Genomic DNA, 21,437 nt, shown 5'->3' with positions numbered 1-21,437 from the left:
AGTTGCTATTACTTGAGAAGTCTTGGTAGCATATTTTTCAAACTTGTTACGTAAGCTGTGTTCATTCAAGTTTGAGCACGATGATCAGGAAACAAATATTCCAACAGGCAACCATCATGGATTTTGTAAGTTTCTTAGATGTGATTTGTAATTTCCACTCGGTCCCATAAGCAATTGTTAGTCTGCTAAAAATAAATAAAATATTTGAAAATTTTGAGAGGAGCCGGAATCTCTGACAGGTTTCCGCTTTAAATTTTGACAGTCAAAATTTGTTAATTGTAGTATTTTAATGAACATATCTAGTTACGTGTAAATAATAAATATGTGACTGTTATATATGGCCTGATGAGTTCACAATTTACATTATTTATATTACCTAATCGAATGCCAAGTATCACTATGATTAAAAAAAACAACCCCCCCCCCCCCCCAAAAAAAAAAACAAAAAAACAAACAAAAAATTAATAAATGAATAAAATAACATATGTGTTGATGTTTTCTCTATATGTCAGATTGTCACACTTTCCAAGATGGCCAGCAAGTATTTCTCCAGCACTGAAACTACAAATTTCGCAAGACTGTCTCGACTAGTTGTTGATGTCTGCAGTGATGTCCTCAGAGCTGTGCTGAGGGCTAACATTCCACCACCTGGACTAAACGCCATTCTTCAAAGTCAAAGGGTTCACCTTTGCAGATATTTGGAGCACAGACAACAACAGTCTCTGTACCCACCAGGTGGAGTATATACTGGTACCCTGGAGGATTTGGACTTGACCCTTCTGTACAAACTGATTCGTAACCTCCAGGGTATCAACATTGTGCCTCATGTAAAGGGTTGGGGCAGGAGACCAGACAATATAGACCGGTCACTGGCAGCGAATATTGACCGGTTGAGGATTCAGCGGAATGAGGCCTATGGACACCTTAGGAGAGCATCACTGTCTGATACAGACTTCCATCGTATATGGGGCATCATCCGTCAGTGTATCTCCGAGATAGAACAAGGCTCTCTGACAGGAGACACCTACGTGACGGCAGTTGACAATCTGCTGACTGTGACCATGGACCCTGATACAGAGAATGAGTACATAGGGAAACTGAGGAAACAACAAGACAAGTTTGAGGCCATTGTTGAGGATGTGAAAAGTGAGTTACCTGACTATCACTGGACTTCTTACCGAGACTGATTCTCAGCTGTAATAGATTAATTTATTATGTGCAAAATGCAACACTGTACTTTTAAATATGGCCCCTGACAGTACCTCTGAAACAGTATATGGGAACTGTACATCACTTAATGAACCAAATGAACATCTGTCATATTCACAGAAAATGGTATTGCTAAATCGAATTTGATTTAGTGCTGTCTTGTTTGATTAGGAAGTTAATCTAAGCTAGGATATGTGTTACGTTTCTTATGAAGCCATCATAAACGAATCAACATAATCTGATAAAGCATCATTAAAATTTCACATAAAATGTATTGCTTATTTGAATAAGACCAACATATTGTTATGCTGTTTGTAGGAGCTGTTGTCAATGTTGAATCACATCAGAAATCGATGGCGTTTGACATTGGCTTGCTAAAAGGTAAGCGTTTCAATGTTACAGGGTGAAGTAGGTAAAAAAAAGAAAAAAAGAAAAAAAGAAAAATCATCAGTTCTAGGAGATCAAGGGTTACCATACGTTATATTACGTTATATTAAGTGGCAATCAGGTAAGCGAGTGCCACCTTGCATCTTCATATAAATCACTTTGACATATTTATGAGGTCATGGGGTTTAAATATGTTATTAAATATTGCAAGAATATTTTTTGTCTAGTTATTGTAAGACTTAGGGTTATGGTATTTGGCCAGAATGTACACGGGAAACAGTGCTGTCTTTTAGAAATGGCAATATATTTGCGTTGATGGTGAGTAAATTTTACTTTCTTACAACGCTGCCACTAAGTAACATAAATATCATTAAGAATCAGCAAGTCAAGAGTACTATATGGGAATATTTTGTCATTATTATGATGATTTATTCTTGTATTGTACCCCTGGCCTCTTATTGTTGTTTAAAGTTCTGAATTATACCGTAGGAAATTAATTGGTAAATTTATAAAAATTAACAATTAATTCTCTTATTGTTGTCTTTATCAAAAATATAAAAAACATTTACACTAAATCAACTCCATATATATGATATATTATATTTCTAAACGCAAAACGTAACGTGTACATTATTCCCGGAAGGAAAAGTATAGAAAAAAAATCATTCATCAGACTAATAAAAATCACTCTTTTGTGGACGCCATGCTACATCAGAAATATCTTATCACTGAAGTTTTGAAAAGTTGTTGACTTTTTATTCTGGTGATGGAAGTAATTTAAAAAGAAAAATGTTATAATGCTGCAGTTTTTAACACTGGTGTAAGAATATATAAATTAAAACCTGAGGAATCGCTATGGGGTTAACATTCTCACCAGATAAACCAGATGACATTCTAACCAGATAGATAATATTGCAATTTAAATATTACCATGCATCACAGATAATAAAGAAAATTGGCTGAAGGTAACCATTGTTTATATCGTACAGCCGGACAAGAAACCATGGAAACCGATATCAGTGATGTCACTGCTACACAGGAAACCATAACTACAAGCATCACTGAGGTCATTACCAGACAGGAAACCATGGCAACGGTCATCAATGATGTCTCTGTCAAACAGGAGGAAAATGCAAGGGACTTGCTTTCCATCAAAGGTATTATTTATCATATACGAGACTTAACTGTTTGAGGAGAAAAATTAAAATAAATAAATGATGATGTAATCATAACATGATTTATCATAGAATAAAGAAGATACGCATTGCAAATCAAACCTTTGAAGGTATCTGTCAATCCAGTGTAATAAAGATAGCATGCCACAATACACACCACTTATACAAAGACGTGTAACCTTTATCTGTGTAAAGGTAACATGTCACCATACACACCATATATACACAGACGTGTAACCTTTATCTGTGTAAAGGTAACATGTCACCATACACACCACATATACACATATGTATAACCTTTATCGGTGTAAAGGTAACCTGTCACCATACACACGATACGCATGTGGGTTAATGTTGCGTCCCATTTTTTGTTGCTCATTAGTGTATTCATGTAAAATATACATTGTTGTACATTGTTGCAACTTGTATATTCCGATGACGTCACGTTGTTTACAGATCCCGCGTTGTGTCTGCACTGCCTGACACGAAGGCTTCATTCTGTGTTTTTTAGTGTTTTTGTTAGTTTTCTTATAATTCAATTGATCAGGTATGATAAAACAACCCCAATCAATATGAGGTTTGAATGTAATTTTAAGAAAAAACGGCATGTTGGGCAAAATACTTCAACTTTCACTTTGTCAGTGCATTCGTGATCGCGGCTTCGATCGGCTGTCATGGCAACGACCAGGACGGTGGTTTTACCACAGTGTCGAATTTACAAACTTGCATGTACAGCCGAAAACTTCAAACTATACCTTATGTCTTTGGGAATCATCTGTAAATAATCAATTGAATTAATTACGATCCATTGCATTCGTCTATTAACTTTTGTTCGTTTCTATATGCTGATTCGATACTTAAAACACTGAAGAGTTCCAATATTGGAGAATGAACATTAACACTTGCTCTATAAATCGTCCTAGAGCACCCGACTACCCCAAATCAATACTTATGAAACAGGTAAGAGCGTGAAGGTAATTGTACGAGAACAACGAAAAGTGCTGTACATTCTTACGAATATGACAAACATCGTCAAAATTATTAAAAAAAGGAGTCAATTAATCGGCACTTCGTCAATTAATACCAGTTTATAACGCCGTTATGTAACGGTACGTGAATAAATAGAAGAACGTACAGCACTTTTTCTCGGTTTCTTAGTACGATGAATAAGTATATCATGTTTGTTTGTACGACAAAATACGTTAGTCGGGTGCTCTGGCCATATTTACCGACCAAGTGTTAATGTAGTCCTTCGTGCCGGTCACATGACCACGCGAGAACACGAGGACCGAGGAAAACATCCCGATAAGGACTTTGGACACCTAACATTAAAATCCGATCAAGAAAACAAACAGAACTAACAGGGAAATAATTAAATATTGAATTTATTTTAAAACATAACGATTTTTATTCTTTTTAATTATAAATGCAACATTAACCCACATGCGTATATACACAGACGTGTAACCTTTAGCTGTGTAAAGGTAACATGTCACCATACACACCATATATACACAGACGTGTATCCTTTATCTGTGTAAAGGTAACATGTCACCATACACCATATATACACAGACGTGTATCCTTTATCTGTGTAAAGGTAACATGTCACCATATACACCATATATACACAGACGTGTAACCTTTATCTGGTAATTCACGCAACACTTATGCAGGCAAGTAACATTCAGCTGTCAATTTGCCCTCTCCAAAACATACACACGCACATCCTCATCCTCCTTCCCCAACACATATTTTTCTCTATTGTTTTCCTCCCATCTTTTTGAAACTTTCGTTATTCATAGGCATCATTATCAAGAATAATGATTTTTTTTATATCCAGGTGAAGTCACTAACGTTAGAGATGCATTGAATACCACGACAGCAAGCACAAAAGGTAATATAAACAATGACCCCCTTGTCCCGATTTATAACTGGTGTATCCAGATGCTTTTTTTTTTATCAGAAACCTGATATTGGGTATCTAGCATGCTTGAGTGATCATGAAATGCCATCAAGATGATCTCGACTCTCATTCAAAGTCACAGAAGTTAAAATTAATATGCTTAAAGTTTTAAATACGTCTATTCATAAATGATTTACATTTTCGATTTTTCTTCTATAACAAAGAGGTCTACATACATAATATTGGAATGCTAGGTTAAAGGGTTATCCATAATTTTTATAAGATTCATCAGTTACGATATAGATATGAATTGCAAGGCTTATCTTTACACAAACAGTTAACGTAAAAATGCGTACGAGTGTCTTTACAGCGTAGCTCTGACTGAGTATGAGCGAAACTCATGTTTACCTGTACGTTTGTGTGACGAAATGGTAACTATTTATGTGTTATCGCTCGCCGATTAGATATTTCGTCTATCCGCATGGAGTGTTAAAGTGAATGACATTGACCTTCATTTAACATCATTGGGGTCAAATATGCTAAAATCTTTAAATGACTAAGTAAGAGGCCCAGACACCTATGTATTCACATGCTGAGGTGAAGAGCTATCAAGATTGTTCAAACTGGTGATCTTGAGGTTCATTCAAGGCCACAAGGCTCAAATATGTTACAATATTTTTAATGTTTTTCTCTCCAGAACCAACATACTTTTGAACCTGATATTTGGCCTGAAGCATGCTGGAGTGAACGACCTCAAATGGAAGGTCACATGAATAAAATCTGCAAAGAAATATCAGATGACTTCTGTCTCCTGAAAAGGGCACCTCAATGACACCTTAATTTACCCAATGGGCACTCTGAGATAATGACACCTTAATTTACTAAATGGTCACTCTGAGATCAGTATATCTGACTGTCTGTCAGTGTCTCCCTGATTGCCGTCAAGCATTTTAGATTTTTCACTGACCGGGTTACGATTTGTGGGTACCGTTTTCCTTGTTTGTGTTTCTGTCATGTTTGGCAGATAGGGATTGTTGTTGTTGAATCTTGAGCATATTCTATACTGGTCCGGATTTAACAAGAATGTGTTCCACAATGGACACACTCAGAAAACAACTGCTCGTTCTGTAATACGTAATAGATACTATGCTTCTACCATTATATAAACATGTTATGCATATCATAATTGATTCGGTCGCGAATATTTCCGTTATTGATCCATTCATTACACATGGAATTTTTTTTTTCTTTAAATCCCCCCAAAAAGTGAAACAGTGTTGTACATGTAATTTATTTTCTTGTTTAACAGATATCCATCCTGATCTAGTACCGATGATAGGTGAGTCAATTATATTAGACTTGATGTGGATAAATGCAAAGGATTTCTAAAATACAGGACCACAACAAGATGTATCGTTGATAGATATATAGAGGTTACACAGAGAGTTGTTGTTGTTGAATATGGTGTTTCTTTCACTCAAGTAAGTTATTTTCAAAAGTAAAAAAAAAAAAATAAATAAATAAATAGATAAAAAGTTTAAAAAAAACAACAACAAAAAAACAAACAATTAGCAAGAGTGAAAGAAATACCATATACAAAGCCAACAGTTTGTATGACCTATTTTTACCTTTTTACCACAATTTAAGAGCTATTGCGAGTATGAATTGACCACCGTGTGTTTTATGGCATCAAAGATCATCGTGTCAGCCTATGTTTATACAAAAGTTGCAATAATTTAGTAATAACATCTGAGTTGAATCATACCCACCTATTGTGGTAGAAATGTTTTTCGTTACCACCTCACTTCTTCATTTATCTAAAGATGCGTTATGATAACATGGATTGTCCATTTTACTCTTTTTACCTTTTATAAATCAGAAGATTTAAACTCAATAGTCAGATTTATTTCTGATGTAATTAAATAGAAGATACAAATAAGTTTCTTATCCTGTGATGACTGGAATCATAATAAACACATCAAACATTGTTTAGAATTTTTAGCTGTAGTAGGCGCAATTTTAAATTTAATTATATGAAACATACATTTATATTAGTATTATCATCAAAGTCCCTGATACATTTCACACGTAATAAACCCCAGTATTCTGGTACTATTTTGTAGCAGACTTTTTAAAATAATACTTGACTTTCGGGTCATTATTTCAGTTTTAAAAATTGTTAATAAAACAAAATGAAGGAAATACTGATATAATATATACATAGCTTACATAGAGATACCACAGTTGTATTTGAAATCCAAAGAAATTTGGCTGTTGTATTGGTTCGACATCCAGTCTTAAATTCAGCACCACTAGAGTTTCTGTCACAAATGTCCATTATCTCCCCTTCCTTATCCTTCTACGCAGGGGCGCTAAATTTAGACTCCCAAACACCCAACTAAAGATTTCATAATTAGAAATAACACATTTCTTTAATCTATTACAGTATAGAAATCCTTATATATTTGTTGTCAATCTATTCAGCACCTTTTTTTAGCATTAATAGTTTTCGTGTTTATTTATTTCATGAAGAAAGGGCTAAATGCAGAATAAAACAAGAAAAAGCGGAGAAAAAATTCTTCGAAACCCAAGCTTTTCGTGATGCTCAAGGCAAGCTTCAAAAGAACAGAGTTTTAGTAATCAAGGGGAACACGGGAGACGGCAAAACTTCTACCGCCATTCAACTCCTTCACTGGCTGATAGAGGAGCAGCCATGCAGACAACCCCTTCAGCTTCATAATATCAAGAAATTAGATTTATTGGCTCCAAACTCTCATCTGATTACTTTCATTGATGATATTTTTGGTGAAAAAGATGTAGGTAGAAATGATGTACAAGCGTGGAACAAAAGAATCGCAGACGTAAAAACACTTTTTGTTGATGAACATATCCACCCCAATTTTCTCCTCATTACAATTCGCAATGAAATATATAATGCTTTAGAGAAGTGTTCGTTCGGAGACGTTTTCTGCAAAGACAACATCATTGATCTGAGCTCAGACGAGTACAATATTGGAAAAGAAAAACGTGAACTTTTAGAGATGTATAAGCCAGAATATAGCTCTTTTTCATGGACAGAGGAAGAAAAGGACACAATTGTAACTTGTGCACCAAATATTGGATTCCCACAATGTTGTCAGCTTTTCTATAATTCTGTTGAATTGCAAAAAAGACGAGTTGATTTTTTTGAGAAACCGTTTCAGTTTTTGATTGAGACATTGTCAAAACTACCCGAATGTTCTGCCATTTTGTTTCTCTTTCTCAATAATGGGATGATAATGGCAAAAGACCTAGACCCAAATGGTGATAAAGTGAACAAAACACTGTTAGAGCAGGCATTTAAAATTGATTCAATTGGTGGTAAACAAAGAACAACAATTGATTATGAGGAAAAAGTAGAATTTGTAAAAGAAAGTTTAAACAAATTATCAGGATTTTTGGTAAGGAAAGGGAAAGACTGGTTTGGAGATGAAGTATACAAATTTGATCACGATTCTATATCTGTCACGGTAGCTCTGTTATATGGAGGCAAAACACCAATTGGCTACATAGAGAATTGTCCCAGAAAATTTCTTAGTTATTTAACAACCTCCAAAACATCATCAAACATGGTTGTCCTATCATCTGATAACTATACATTTTTGTGTGAACGTCTACTTCGAGAAATCGAGAGTGTGGAATGGAATTATGATACTGGTATTGCTAATCTGGATGTATGGAAAGATAGTGCATTTGTCGAAGAATTTGACAGATTAATGACTAAAAGAGAAGTCAACAAACTTGTTGTTTTAAATAGGGCATGTTTCATTGGTGCTAAAGAATGTGTTTTATATCTTCTGGGTGAAGGAGTCGAACCTGACGAGAATACGCCATGGTGGTCATTGATAGGAGGTGAGGAAGATGGTAGAGAAGATGTGGATGCACTAAAGAAAGTTATTAGATATTTGAATGATGATATAAAACTTGACCTATTGAACGAAGCTTGTGATTCTGGTTCAGTAGAATGTGCTTTATGTCTTCTGGACGAGGGAGTCAAACCAGACAAGGGAACAAATTGCTGGTCATTGATTACAAGAGGAGATGAGTATAGTCAGGTAGATGCCGATAGTACGGATGATTGGGATGTATTTAAAAACGTTGTTGAATACTTGAATGACGAGAGAAAACTTTACTTGTTAGATAAAGCATGTTGTTCTGGTTCGGTAGAACATGCTTTGTACCTTTTATGTGAGGGAGCCAAACCTGAGAAGGACACAGCATGGTGGTCACTGATTACAAGAGGAACTGCAGTTAGTAAAGGTGACACTGAAGTACTTAGGGAAGTTTTTATTTATTTAGATGATGCAATGAAACTTGATTTGTTTACTGCTGCATGTTGCACTGGTTCAGTAGAATGTGCTTTATATCTTCTGTGTGAGGGAGTCAAACCTGTAAACAACACATTATGGTGGTCATTGATTGCAAGAGGTTTCCAGCGCGGTACGGGTGATGTGACTATACTTCAGAAAGTTGTTACTCACTTGAACGATGAGATAAAACTTTACTTGTTTCATGAAGCATGTTATACTGGTTCACGAAAATGTGCTTTATATCTTCTGAGTGCGGGAGTCAGACCTGACAAGGACGCATTGTGGTCGTTGCTAAAAGAATGTAAATTCCGTGGTGAGAGAGATGTAGATGTACTTCAGAAAGTTTTTATATACCTGCATGTAGAGATAAAACGTGACTTGTTAAATGAAGCATGTCGTTCTGGTTTAGTAGAATGTGCATTATATCTCCTGTGTGAGGGAGTTAAACTTGAGATGGGTACAACGTCGTGGTCATTGATCACAATAGGGAATAAACATAAAAAGGGGAATGTGGATGTACTAAGGAAAGTTGTTAAATACTTGAATGATGAGATGAAACTTGATTTGTTTACTGCTGCATGTCGTTCTGGTTCAGTAGAATGTGCGATATACCTTCTGTGTGAAGGAGTCAAACCTGTGAACTACACACTGTGGTGGTCATTGATTACAAGTGGTAAATGGCGTAGTAAGGGAGATGTGAGTATACTAAAGGAAGTTATTATACACATGAACGATGAGATCAAACTTGACTTGTTTCATAAAACATGCTATAGTGGTTCAGAAGAATGTTCTTTATATCTTCTCAGTGCAGGAGTCAAACCTGACAAGTGCGCATTGTGGTCTTTGCTAACAAGATGTAAATGGCGAGGCAAGAGAGATGTTGATGTACTACAGAATGTTTTTATGTACTTGAATGATGAGATAAAACGTAGCTTTTTGAATAAAGCTTGTGAATCTGGTTCAGAAGAATGTGCTTTATATCTTCTATGTGAGGGAGTTAAACCTGACAAGGACACACCATGGTGGTCATTGATAACCAAAGGTGTTGAGGATGGTGAGGCAGATTTGGATGTACTTCAGAAAGTGGTTGTATATTTGAATGATGAGATAAAACTTGATCTATTTAATGTTGCATGTTGTGCTGGTTCAGTAGAATGCGCTTTATTCCTGCTGGTTAAGGGAGTCAAACCTGACAAGGACACAGATTGGTGGTCATTGGTTACAAGATTTGAATGGCGGTGTAAGGGAGATGTGGATGTTCTTAAGAAAGTTGTTATATACTTGAATGGTGAGATAAAACTTAATTTGTTTAATAGTGCATGTCGTACTGGTTCAGAAGAATGTGCTTTGTATCTTCTGTATGAGGGAGTCAAACCTGACAAGGACACACAGTGGTGGTCATTGATTACAAGTGGTGAACGGAGTAGTAAAGGAGATGTGAGTATACTTAAGAAAGTGATTACACACTTGAATGATGAGATGAAAATCGACTTGGTAAATATTGCATGTCGTTCTGGTTCAGAAGAATGTGCTTTATATCTTATGTGTGATGGATTCAAACCTGACATGGACACATTGTGGTCGTTGATTACAGCAAGTAGATGTCGTGGAAGAAAAGAAGTTGATGTACTTAAAACAGTTATTACACACTTGAATGATGCTATGAAACGCAACTTGTTGAATAAAGCATGTGATTCTGGTTCAGAAGAATGTGCTTTATATCTTCTATGTGAAGGTGTCAAGCCTACCATGGACACGCAATTATGGTGCTTGTTTGCAAAATGGCGTGGTAAGGGGGATGTGAGGATACTTCAGAAACTCGTTAGATACATGAATGATGAGATAAAACTTGACTTATTAGATAATGCATGTGAGTCTGGATCTGAAGACTGTGCTTTGTACCTTTTGTTTGAGGGAGTCAATCCTGATATGTACACACCTTTGTGGTCACTGATTACAGACGGTGATGTGAATAGTATAGGAAATGTCGATATCCTGAAGAAAGTTGTTGTATACTTAAATGATGAGATGAAACTTCTGTTGTACAATAAAGCATGTCGTTCTGGTTCAGTAGAATGTGCTTTATATCTTCTGCGTGAGGGAGTCACACCTGACGAGAACACAGATTGGTGGTCATTGATAACAAAAGGCGAAAGGAGTGGTAAAGGACATGTAGACGTACTAAAGAAAGTTGTGATACACTTGAGCGATGATATCAAACTTGATTTGATTAATAAGGCTTGTCATTCTGGTGCAGTAAACTGTGCTTTATATCTTCTGTGTCTGGTAGTCAAACCTGACCAAAACACAGATTGGTGGTCATTGATTACACGAGGTGTAAGTTGTGATAAGGGTGATGTAGATGTGCTCAAAGAGATTCATGTATACCTCAATGGTGAGATGGAACTTGACTTGTTAAATCAAGCATGTCGCTTGGGTTCAGAAGATTGTGCTTTATATCTTCTGTATAAGGGAGTCAAACCTGACCAAAACACAGATTGGTGGTCATTGATTACACGAGGTGTAAGTTGTGATCAGGGAGATGTAGATGTGCTCAAGGAGATACATGTATACCTCAATGGTGAGATGGAACTTGACTTGTTAAATCAAGCATGTCGATTTGGTTTAGAAGAGTGTGCTTTATATCTTCTGTGTAAGGGAGTCAAACCTGACAAGAATACTCCTTTGTGGTCATTGATAACAAAAGGTGATGAGAATGGTGAGGGAGATGTGGATGTACTTAAGGATATCATTATATACCTGAAAAATGAGATGAAAAATGACTTGTTTAATCAAGCATGTCGTTCTGGGTCAGAAGAATGTGCTTTATATCTTCTGAGTGAGGGAGTCAAACCTGACAATCATACACCATGGTGGTCATTGATTACAAGAGGTGAAAGGTATAGTAGAGGTGATGTGGATTTACTGAAGGAAATCAATTCATACCTTGACGAGGTGATGAAACGTAATTTGTTTAATGATGCATGTCGTTCCATTTCAACAGATTGCGCTTTATATCTTCTGAATGGGGGAGTCAAACCTGACAAGGACACACCATGGTGGTCATTGATTACAAGGGGTGATGAGGATGACGGTGTAGATGTTGGTGTACTTGAGAAAGTTGTTATATATCTAAGTGATGAGATCAAACTTGACTTGCTTCATAAAGCATGTTGGCACGGTTCAGATGAATGCGTTTTTTATCTACTTTGTGTAGGAGTTCAGCCTGATAAGTACACACCGTGGTGGTCATTGATTACAGGAGGTGGTATATATAGTGAAGGAGATGTGGATGTACTGAAGGAAATTATATTATACTTGGATGATGATATCAAACTTTACTTATTAGATAAAGCATGTCGTTCTGGTTCTGAAGAATGTGTATTATATCTCCTTTGTAAAGGAGTCCAACCCGACAAGGACACCCCATTGTGGTCATTGATTATAAGGGGTGATGAGGATTATGAGGGAGATGTTGGTGTACTTGAGGAAGTTGTCAAATATCTAAGTGATGAGATTAAACTTGAGTTGTTTAATAAAGCATGTTGGCATGGCTCTAAAGAATGTAGTTTGTATCTGCTTTCTGCTGGAGTTCAGCCTGATAAGTACACATCATGGTGGTCATTGATTACAGGAGGTGTAAGAGAAAGTGAGGGAGATGTGAATGTTCTTAAGGAAATTATCATATACCTCAAGGATAAGACAAAACTTTACTTATTAAATAAAGCATGTCGTTCGGGTTCAGTAGAATGTGCTTTATTTCTACTGCATGAAGGAGTTAATCCCGATAAGAACACCCCTTTGTGGCCATTTATTACAGGCGGTGAAGAGGATGGTGTGGCAGACATCGATGTACTTCAAGAAATTGTTACATACTTGAATGATGAGATGAAATTAGACTTGTTAAATGAAGCATGTTGGCATGGATCAAAAGAATGTGTTTTTTATCTTCTCGGTGTTGGAGTCCAACCTGATAAGTGTACACCATGGTGGTCATTGATGTCAGGAGATGTAAGCGATGGCGAGGGAGACGTCAATGTACTTAAGGAAATTATTTTATATCTGGATGATCAGATGAAACATGACTTGTTAAATGAAGCATGTGATTCTGGTTCAGAGGAATGTGCATTATATCTTTTGACTGAGGGAGTCAAACCTGACAAATACACATCATGGTGGTCGTTGGTTACAAGAGGTGAATGGAGTGGCAAGGGGGATGTTAATGTACTTAAGAAGGTTATTATATACCTAAATGATGGGATGAAACTTATCTTGTTGAATAAATCGTGTAACTCTGGTTCAGTTACATGTTCTTTATTTCTCCTGTTTGAGGGAGTCAAACCTGACAAGGACACTCCATGGTGGTCACTAATTACAAGAGGTAATGAGTTACGTGGTAAGGGAGATGTGGATGTACTAAAGGAAGTCATTATCTACTTGAATGACAAGGTAAAACGTCGCTTGTTGAATAAAGCATGCCACTCTGGTTCAGAAGAATGTGCTTTATATCTTCTGTGTGAGGCAGTCGAACCTGAAAAGGACACACCATGGTGGTCTTTGATTACAAGAGGTAATGCAATATGTGGTAAGGGGGATGTTGATGTACTTAATAAAGTTGTTATATACATGAATGATGAGATAAAACGTAGATTGTTAAACCAAGCATGTGCTTCTGGTTCAGAAAATTGTGCCTTATATCTTCTGTATGAGGGAGTCGAACCTGACGCGCATACATACTTTCATGCGGTAAGGAGAGGGAGCGTGAATGTGCTACGAAAACTTATACAGTGGGGCATCCCTCCTACAGCGAGATATGAGGACAATAACAATGCCTTACATGAGGCATGTGGGTGGAGGAGTGAGGAAATGGTGACTTTATTGTGTGACAACTATCCCAACTTGGTAAAAGATACCAATGACTTGGGACAAACCCCGCTTCATTTCGTGGCAGAGATAGGAAGTTTGTCTATGTTCCAGGTTGTAGAAAGAACCATACTTAAATCCTTGTGCAGAGTTGAGGACGAACAACATAAGTGTGAGACAGAAGATGGTCGTGTGGTACATAGGAGTTGTGTGTGCAGTCAGTACATGTCTCAGTTAGTGGATGTGAACGAGCATACAGTATTACATTGGAGTTTAAGATTAGGAAACAGGGATACTTTTATGTATGTATGTGAGTCCTACCCAGCACTAGCAACGGCTGTAGATAAGGATCAAGTAGACTGTGCTACATACGCGATGTATGAAAGAACACATGGATACAGTTTTTAATTGTATGATATTTTACCAGCTGTAGATGTGGACGGTAGCTAGGTATACATCATAATGTAGACACTGAGTGTGGAAACCATGTGAAACAACACAGGGAATCATTATAACTTAGGTATGACATCACACCAACACGAGACAGGGATGGGGATCTTTTTAAGACTTGGTAAGGAAAAGACAGCGGAAGAGACAAAGTGGCCCGTGTGGCTAAATGAGAATTTTAGCAACCCTACCATTTGTCGTAGTAAACATTCACAAATAATCAATAAAAATAATCTTAAACAATCATGTAAAATTCCAGGTGATCATAAATTGTTTTATTGAGGAAAACCCTATCAATGCTGTGAGTTTACTTAACCGATCTACTTCTAGCTTCGCGCCGACGGATGGCCTCTAGGATGTGATCGGAATATATGTGATCGGTTTCTATATCACTGACAAAATATGGTTAGGACTTGAAAAGAAATGTAGGGCCAGGTTTTAAACAAAGAAATATTTAGGTGATATTTATTGTTTATAAACTGTTTGGAAATATTCCAAACCATGTGGTTTATTGAATAACATTTTTAGGACATTTTTTGGTACATAATTACACCTTCTGCACCAGACTCAAACTAAACATATTGTTGTAATGTACAGTGATTTATTGTACAGTAAATTCCACATCAATCAAAATTGTTGAATTTTCTAGAAGCCACTTGTACCAAGATGTACCAAGTCATTCTTACCCGAGAATTAAATTACAATACTATATATTAGTGTCTGTTCCAACAGATTTTTTTTTTATTTCGCAATGAATCCTGTTGCAATCTTTTGACAAACAATGTCTTAAGATTTAATTCCATGAGAGGATGTCAAACGAACACGTTGATATTTCTATATTTCGGAAATGATCAAGTGCTTTGCTTCATAAAGGTAATGCCTGTAAATGATTTATACATTGGTCTACATTGTATTTTTGAACATGTCTCAAGGTCTAGGTCTTTTAAATACCGAGGATTTAATTTGCTCTTATATATATCTCATATTCTTTTGATATGGAACTGACAATGATATGACATATGAGATGTTTTGATCCTATGTATATGTCTATATATTACACTGGAACTAGGTCCATTAGATGTTGGAGATTTGTTGATTCTATGACCTATATATTACACTGGAACTAGGTCCATTAGATGTTGGAGATTTGTTGATTCTATGACCTATATATTACACTGTGACTAGGTCCATTAGATGTTGGAGAGTTGTTGCTCCTATGTATATGTCTATATATTACACTGGACTAGGTCCATTAGATGTTGGAGATTTGTTGATTCTATGACCTATATATTACACTGGAACTAGGTCCATTAGATGTTGGAGATTTGTTGATTCTATGACCTATATATTACACTGGGACTTGGTCCATTAGATGTTGGATATTTGTTGATTCTAAGACCTATATATTACACTGTGACTAGGTCCATTAGATGTTGGAGATTTGTTGATCCTATGACCTATATATTACACTGTGACTAGGTCCATTAGATGTTGGAGATTTGTTGATCCTATGTATATGACTATATATTACACTGTGACTATGTCCATTAGATGTTGGATATTTGTTGATTCTATGACCTATATATTACACTGTGACTAGGTCCATTAGATGTTTGAGATTTGTTGATCCTATGACCTATATATTACACTGTGACTAGGTCCATTAGATGTTGGAGATTTGTTGATCCTATGTATATGACCTATATATTACACTGTGACTTGGCCCATTAGATATTGGATATTTGTTGATCCTATGACCTATATATTACACTGGGAATAGGCCCATTAGATATTGGAGATTTGTTGACCCTATGTATATGACCTATATATTACACTGTGACTATGTCCATTAGATATTGGAGATTTGTTGACCCTATGTATATGACCTATATATTACACTGTCACTAGGTCCATTAGATGTTGGAGATTTGTTGATCCTATGTATATGTCTATATATTACACTTTGACTAGGTCCATTAGATGCTGGAGATTTGATGATCCTTGTATATGTCTATATATTACACTGGGACTAAGATCTGATATGAGTGGCTATGTCATATGAGATTTTTTATACGAGTTTGATTATTTTAGGCGAGTGGCATATCAAAATATTGAACGAATTTGATAAATTTCATAAGCCATTGTCACGAGTGTAAGATTCTTTCAATTTTCGTATATTTATCATGACGTCATATATTTATTTTGATGTACCATGACGTCACAATAGTATAGTTAAACATGCGTCGATATTTATGACAAGGTCGTATGACATGGTAAAACAGGCAAGTCATGTGATATTTGTTGTTTAAATATACATGTTGTTAAAAGAACATTACTTATGGACTTGTAGGTAATTCAGTCTGAAGACACCTTAGCATATAGGCAATTGTTATTTATATTTCCTAACAACATCATGATAAAAATTAGAAAATTCTTCTGCACTTTTGATGGTTAAACACCATAACTGACGTCCCAATTTTAAAGTAAATTTACCAAACATTATATAATTGACTGATGAAGAAACACGTAAAATGATTGATAAATTAGTTAGTGAATCAGGTTAAGGCCTGTTTGATCAGGAAAGATTATGTTACAATTTTTACAAATTATCCAAGTTTTTTGTATGTTTTCCAAAAGTACACAGCGTTCTATAACAAATGAGGCTATTAAAGTTAAAAAAAAAATGAAGATTATTTTGATTTTAGTTATACCATTTAACCTTCCTTCTAGATCGGTTACTATTGTAAGTGATAATAATAGGTTAGAGGAGCGGCTTTGTGATTTAGCTGTGTTTAAAAAAACAGCATTATCCTACTGAGCCAGGGAAAAGGGACTTTTAACATTCCATGTCGCAGGCCAAAGGAAAACAGAAAATTTTAACCTTTGTTTTTACATACAATCCAAACAATTTTAATATTTTTCCAGTCATTAAAAGTTGCAAGGATTCTGATTTGATTCTGAACAGCAAATTCCATTTATCTAAATGCAGTAAACCTAGATGTGGTACATGTAAAAGTATTGTAGAATGTTCAATTTGTTTAATCTTTTAAAAGGATTTAAATTTCAAATAAAAGTGCATATGAATTGTACATCTGGAAATGTTATCTATGCTGTGATATATGATTTTATGGTTTGTGTATAACGATTCACTGTAACTGACTTGTCTTATTATGTGAAAACGAGACATGTGTATCATTATAGAATGAGACATAATTAACATGTAATAAGGATTGTATCAGGTGTAGTTATAATACACGTGTCGGTGGTATCCATTGTTCCAGCTCTCCAGAATTATATATAATTAACATGTAATAAGGATTGTATTAGGTGTAGTTATAATACACCTGTAGGTGATATCCATTGTTTCAGCTCTCCGTTGCCTTACAGGAATGAAGCCCTGACCAGGTTTGTTTCTGCAGTACATGGGAAATTCATAATAAATTTGTTGAAAAGGGAATGAAGTACTGTCTGAGTTCTGTCTGAATGTGTCTCTCCAATACAAGGAATATTTATAATAAATATATATGAAAGTAATAAATATCATATCTGTCCCCGTTTATTTGTCTCCCCAGTTCTGGGTTATTTGTGATAAGTATATACCTATCTATTTGGAGAGGACCGTCCATTGTATACAAATTTTGGGTAAAGACAAAAGAAAACCGACAAAATATCGAAGCCATAACTCAAAAACAAAATCGATTAATCGAGGACAAAAAATGAACAAAAATACATTTAAGGATTGATTGTCAATTTTGTTGCTTGCATGGACTGATGAAGGGAAGTGAGCCTCGTGCAAATGAAGTGAACTGCGAAGCAGTTTCTGTACCATTTGCACGAGGTTCACTTCCCTTCATCAGTCCTTGCAAGCAACGAACTGGAAAATCCATATTTTTTACGTTAACCAAATTAAAAACTTCGCCGCTAGATTGCACTTTTTACATTGTTATACTTATCGTGCATGTGTGCACAGTAGTGGAACAGCAGACAGTCAGCTATTCTCGTGGCAAAGGCGACACAAAATATAGTCCCATACACGTTTAGATTATTACGATGCTGATACACATAAAGACGATATTTTCAAGGCAAAATATTCATTCATAACAAATATCTATAATATTGTATCATAAAAACATAGCAATACCCATATAAATACGAATTTAAAGTGCAGCGCTGAAAGTATAGTATGTGTGTGTGATTTGGTTCCTCGAGACACAGGGACTCGGTTAAAAAATGAGCACAAGGTTAAGGTGACGACAGTTCAGTGAAATATCGCAACATTAAAAAAAACAGTGTTTATATACTCTCTAAAGCCTTGAAAAAAATCGATTTTGTAAGGTTTTATAATTTGAATGAAGGTTAGATGTTTTGTCTTTCGATTATTTATAGATGTCATATGTTACTCAAAGTCTAACGCCGAACCCCTGTGACCGTACGTGATGCAGTCTAATAGACGGGATATTCAGAGCTCGAAAAAAGTGTAACAATGTGGATTTTAGTCGTAGGTTAGCTGATGATTTACATGGTTTTCTTGAAATATAGGATTTCATTGTCGCATTGGCGTTTTCGGATGTAAATTATGATAATAGTAAGTAAAGAAACATTGATTTGAAAATTGGCGGTATTCACGGCCGGAAACTAGTGTCCTCCATATGTTAAGATTGAGTCAAATTAAGACAATAATGTGTCCCTGTGCTCGATATAGCATACTGCTGCTACCAGTCTGTTTGTGTTGTTAAATAGTGTTAAAATTGAGGTTTATTTTCTGTGACCAATAAAATGGTATCAAGCATGTCATTCAAGATACAGCTAACGTTAGACCTACTGCGCTACGTAGGCCATGAGCTCGGTGTTATCGGGAGTGTCAGCGTTCTGTCAGATCCTGTTTTCTAAACTGTTTGCATTATATTTGCATTTTTATTAGCACATACAACGGCTATTCCGCTTGTGTTCATATACGTGTATAACAATGTTACACAATTTACAAAATGAAAGAAGAGCATTCAAGTCTGAGGCGGTATCGATCGCCATTGTAAACTCAGGGAATGTATTCACACGCCCGCAAGAAAGTGATTCGTCTCTCAGAACAGAAGCACGCGACCCAAAATCTTCAACGGGAAATGAAGTGATCTGAGTTCACTATGTTCATTGAGGCGGAGCGAAGTGAACATGTAAATATATCGGAATGGAGACCAATGAAAACGTATCAGGAAAATAAGAATAGGTGCTTCAGAAGAGTTAGCGTCTTCTGCTTCATCAACATACAAATCTAGGTCACGATGACACCCGCCATAGAGATCTAGGTCACGGCGACACCCGTTATATCAATCTAGGTCACGACAACACCCGTCATTCAAATCTAAGTGACGACGACACCCGTCATACAAATCTAGGTTACGACGACACCCGTCATACAAATCTAGGACACAACGACACGCGTCATACAAATCTAGGTCACGACGACACCCGCCATACAAATCTATGTCAAATCAAGTCACAATCTCTATTGAGACTTAGGTGGTAGTCAGTGGAATCACTAAGCATGGCAAACCCTTGAGAAACCGTTAACACATACCGATATACCATTTATGACGCAATTGTGTGATCAATGTGTTAAACAACATTTAGGTAAGCCCAAAATCATTGGTTCAATTTTTCAAAAAAAGGGTTGAACGCCTTAAAAATTAACTCTTGTACGTTAATTATTAACGCTGTTTATACAAGTATAGATAATTTATACAATATAAAACGTCACACTTATGAGACTTGCGATTCGTAATCTACAGCTAAATATAAACTGTTCAATTCAATCATAGATCAACAGTAACTTCATTCGTTTTATAATCAATATATTCCATAATAATTGGTTACCATATTATTGTACTACGAAAGGGTTCTAATTAATCTGATTGATTTTTCTACTAATTCAGAGCAGTATTTGTGCTGGAAATTCCAGTGTATAAAAATAAACACTATATATATAGAAATATGTGTGTGTGACGTAATACACCAAATACCCGATGTAAGGAAACGACGCAAAAGACGAGGAATGTTTGTTTGCTTCGATACAGTCATGGAGTTAAGGTAATTGTCATGGTTTTATCTGTTTTGATGTTGAATCCTGTGTATTTAAGGTTCAAACCTTAGTATAGTACATCAATGCATACCGACAAACCATCAATCCAACAATACAGGCTTACAACCCACCAATACGTACTGACAAAACATCAAAGCATACTGGCAAACCATAAATACATAATGACAAGCTTTTAATACATAATGACAAACCATAAATACATAATGACAAACCATACATACATAATGACAAGCAATAAATACAAAATGACAAACCATAAATACATAATGACAAGCCATAAATACATAATGACAAGCCATAAATACATAATGACAAGCCATAAATACACAATAAACAAGCCATAAATACATAATGACAAGCAATAAATACATAATGACAAGCCATAAATACACAATGACCAGCCAAAAATACATAATAACAAGCAATAAATACATAAACCATAAATGCTAATGACAAACCATAAATACATAATGACAAGCCATAAATACATAATGACAAATCATAAATGCTAATGACAAATCATAACTACATGAAAAACAATAATTACATAATGGCAAACCATACATACATAATGACAAACAATAATTACATAATGACAAGCCATAAATACATAATGACATACCATAAATACATATTAGTATACCTCATACGTGTATCCTGAATCCTGATTAGTCGAAATCGTGTCAGGTGACTAAACACATTTCTTATGTCAATCCGAAATTGTGGAATCATTTTTGATTTGATGGCTGCCGCTATTGAAATATCATGTCACCCTCTGAAATCGTAATGCCACTCTCTCGCCCCGGAACTCTCTTCCGATACGTATACAAAGAGGGTGAATCGGAGTATTCCGAATGCGAAAACAATAATGGCGGCCACAGAACGATATCGTCTGAGCAAGAAATGGCTGCTTTGCTAAAGGAAAACGATTCCAAGAATACTAAGCGTGTCATCAATGATGCCATTGAATTTTTCAGAAATTTCTTAAGCGAAACAGTGAATTTGAA

At 35.8% G+C, this 21,437-nt stretch overlaps 1 protein-coding gene across 1 annotated transcript; it reads left to right on the top strand.

The window, feature by feature from the left end:
• The first annotated feature begins 524 nt into the window (after positions 1 to 524).
• On the top strand, positions 525 to 17,832 carry LOC117326809. Its single transcript, XM_033883531.1, has 7 exons — positions 525 to 1,146; positions 1,528 to 1,590; positions 2,586 to 2,753; positions 4,615 to 4,668; positions 5,987 to 6,016; positions 7,210 to 15,583; positions 15,642 to 17,832. The coding sequence occupies exons 1-6, from the start codon at positions 531 to 533 to the stop codon at positions 14,295 to 14,297; spliced, it is 8,019 nt and encodes a 2,672-aa protein (XP_033739422.1). The 5' UTR covers positions 525 to 530; the 3' UTR covers positions 14,298 to 15,583; positions 15,642 to 17,832.
• The last annotated feature ends 3,605 nt before the right edge of the window (positions 17,833 to 21,437 follow it).

This window comes from Pecten maximus, chromosome 5 (assembly GCF_902652985.1).
Source record: "Pecten maximus chromosome 5, xPecMax1.1, whole genome shotgun sequence".
In the NCBI taxonomy this organism is placed as follows: domain Eukaryota; kingdom Metazoa; phylum Mollusca; class Bivalvia; order Pectinida; family Pectinidae; genus Pecten; species Pecten maximus.
The sequence above is the reverse complement of the archived record's forward strand: the minus strand, read 5'-3'. Positions and strand labels throughout refer to the sequence as shown.

Excerpts from the sequence above, each read along its gene's own strand:
- LOC117326809 (XM_033883531.1), top strand. The coding sequence starts at position 531 with ATGGCCAGCAAGTATTTCTCCAGCACTGAAACTACAAATTTCGCAAGA. Across the intron at positions 1,147-1,527 it reads CATTGTTGAGGATGTGAAAA|GAGCTGTTGTCAATGTTGAA; the intron begins GTGAGTTACCTG and ends TGCTGTTTGTAG. Across the intron at positions 4,669-5,986 it reads CACGACAGCAAGCACAAAAG|ATATCCATCCTGATCTAGTA; the intron begins GTAATATAAACA and ends CTTGTTTAACAG.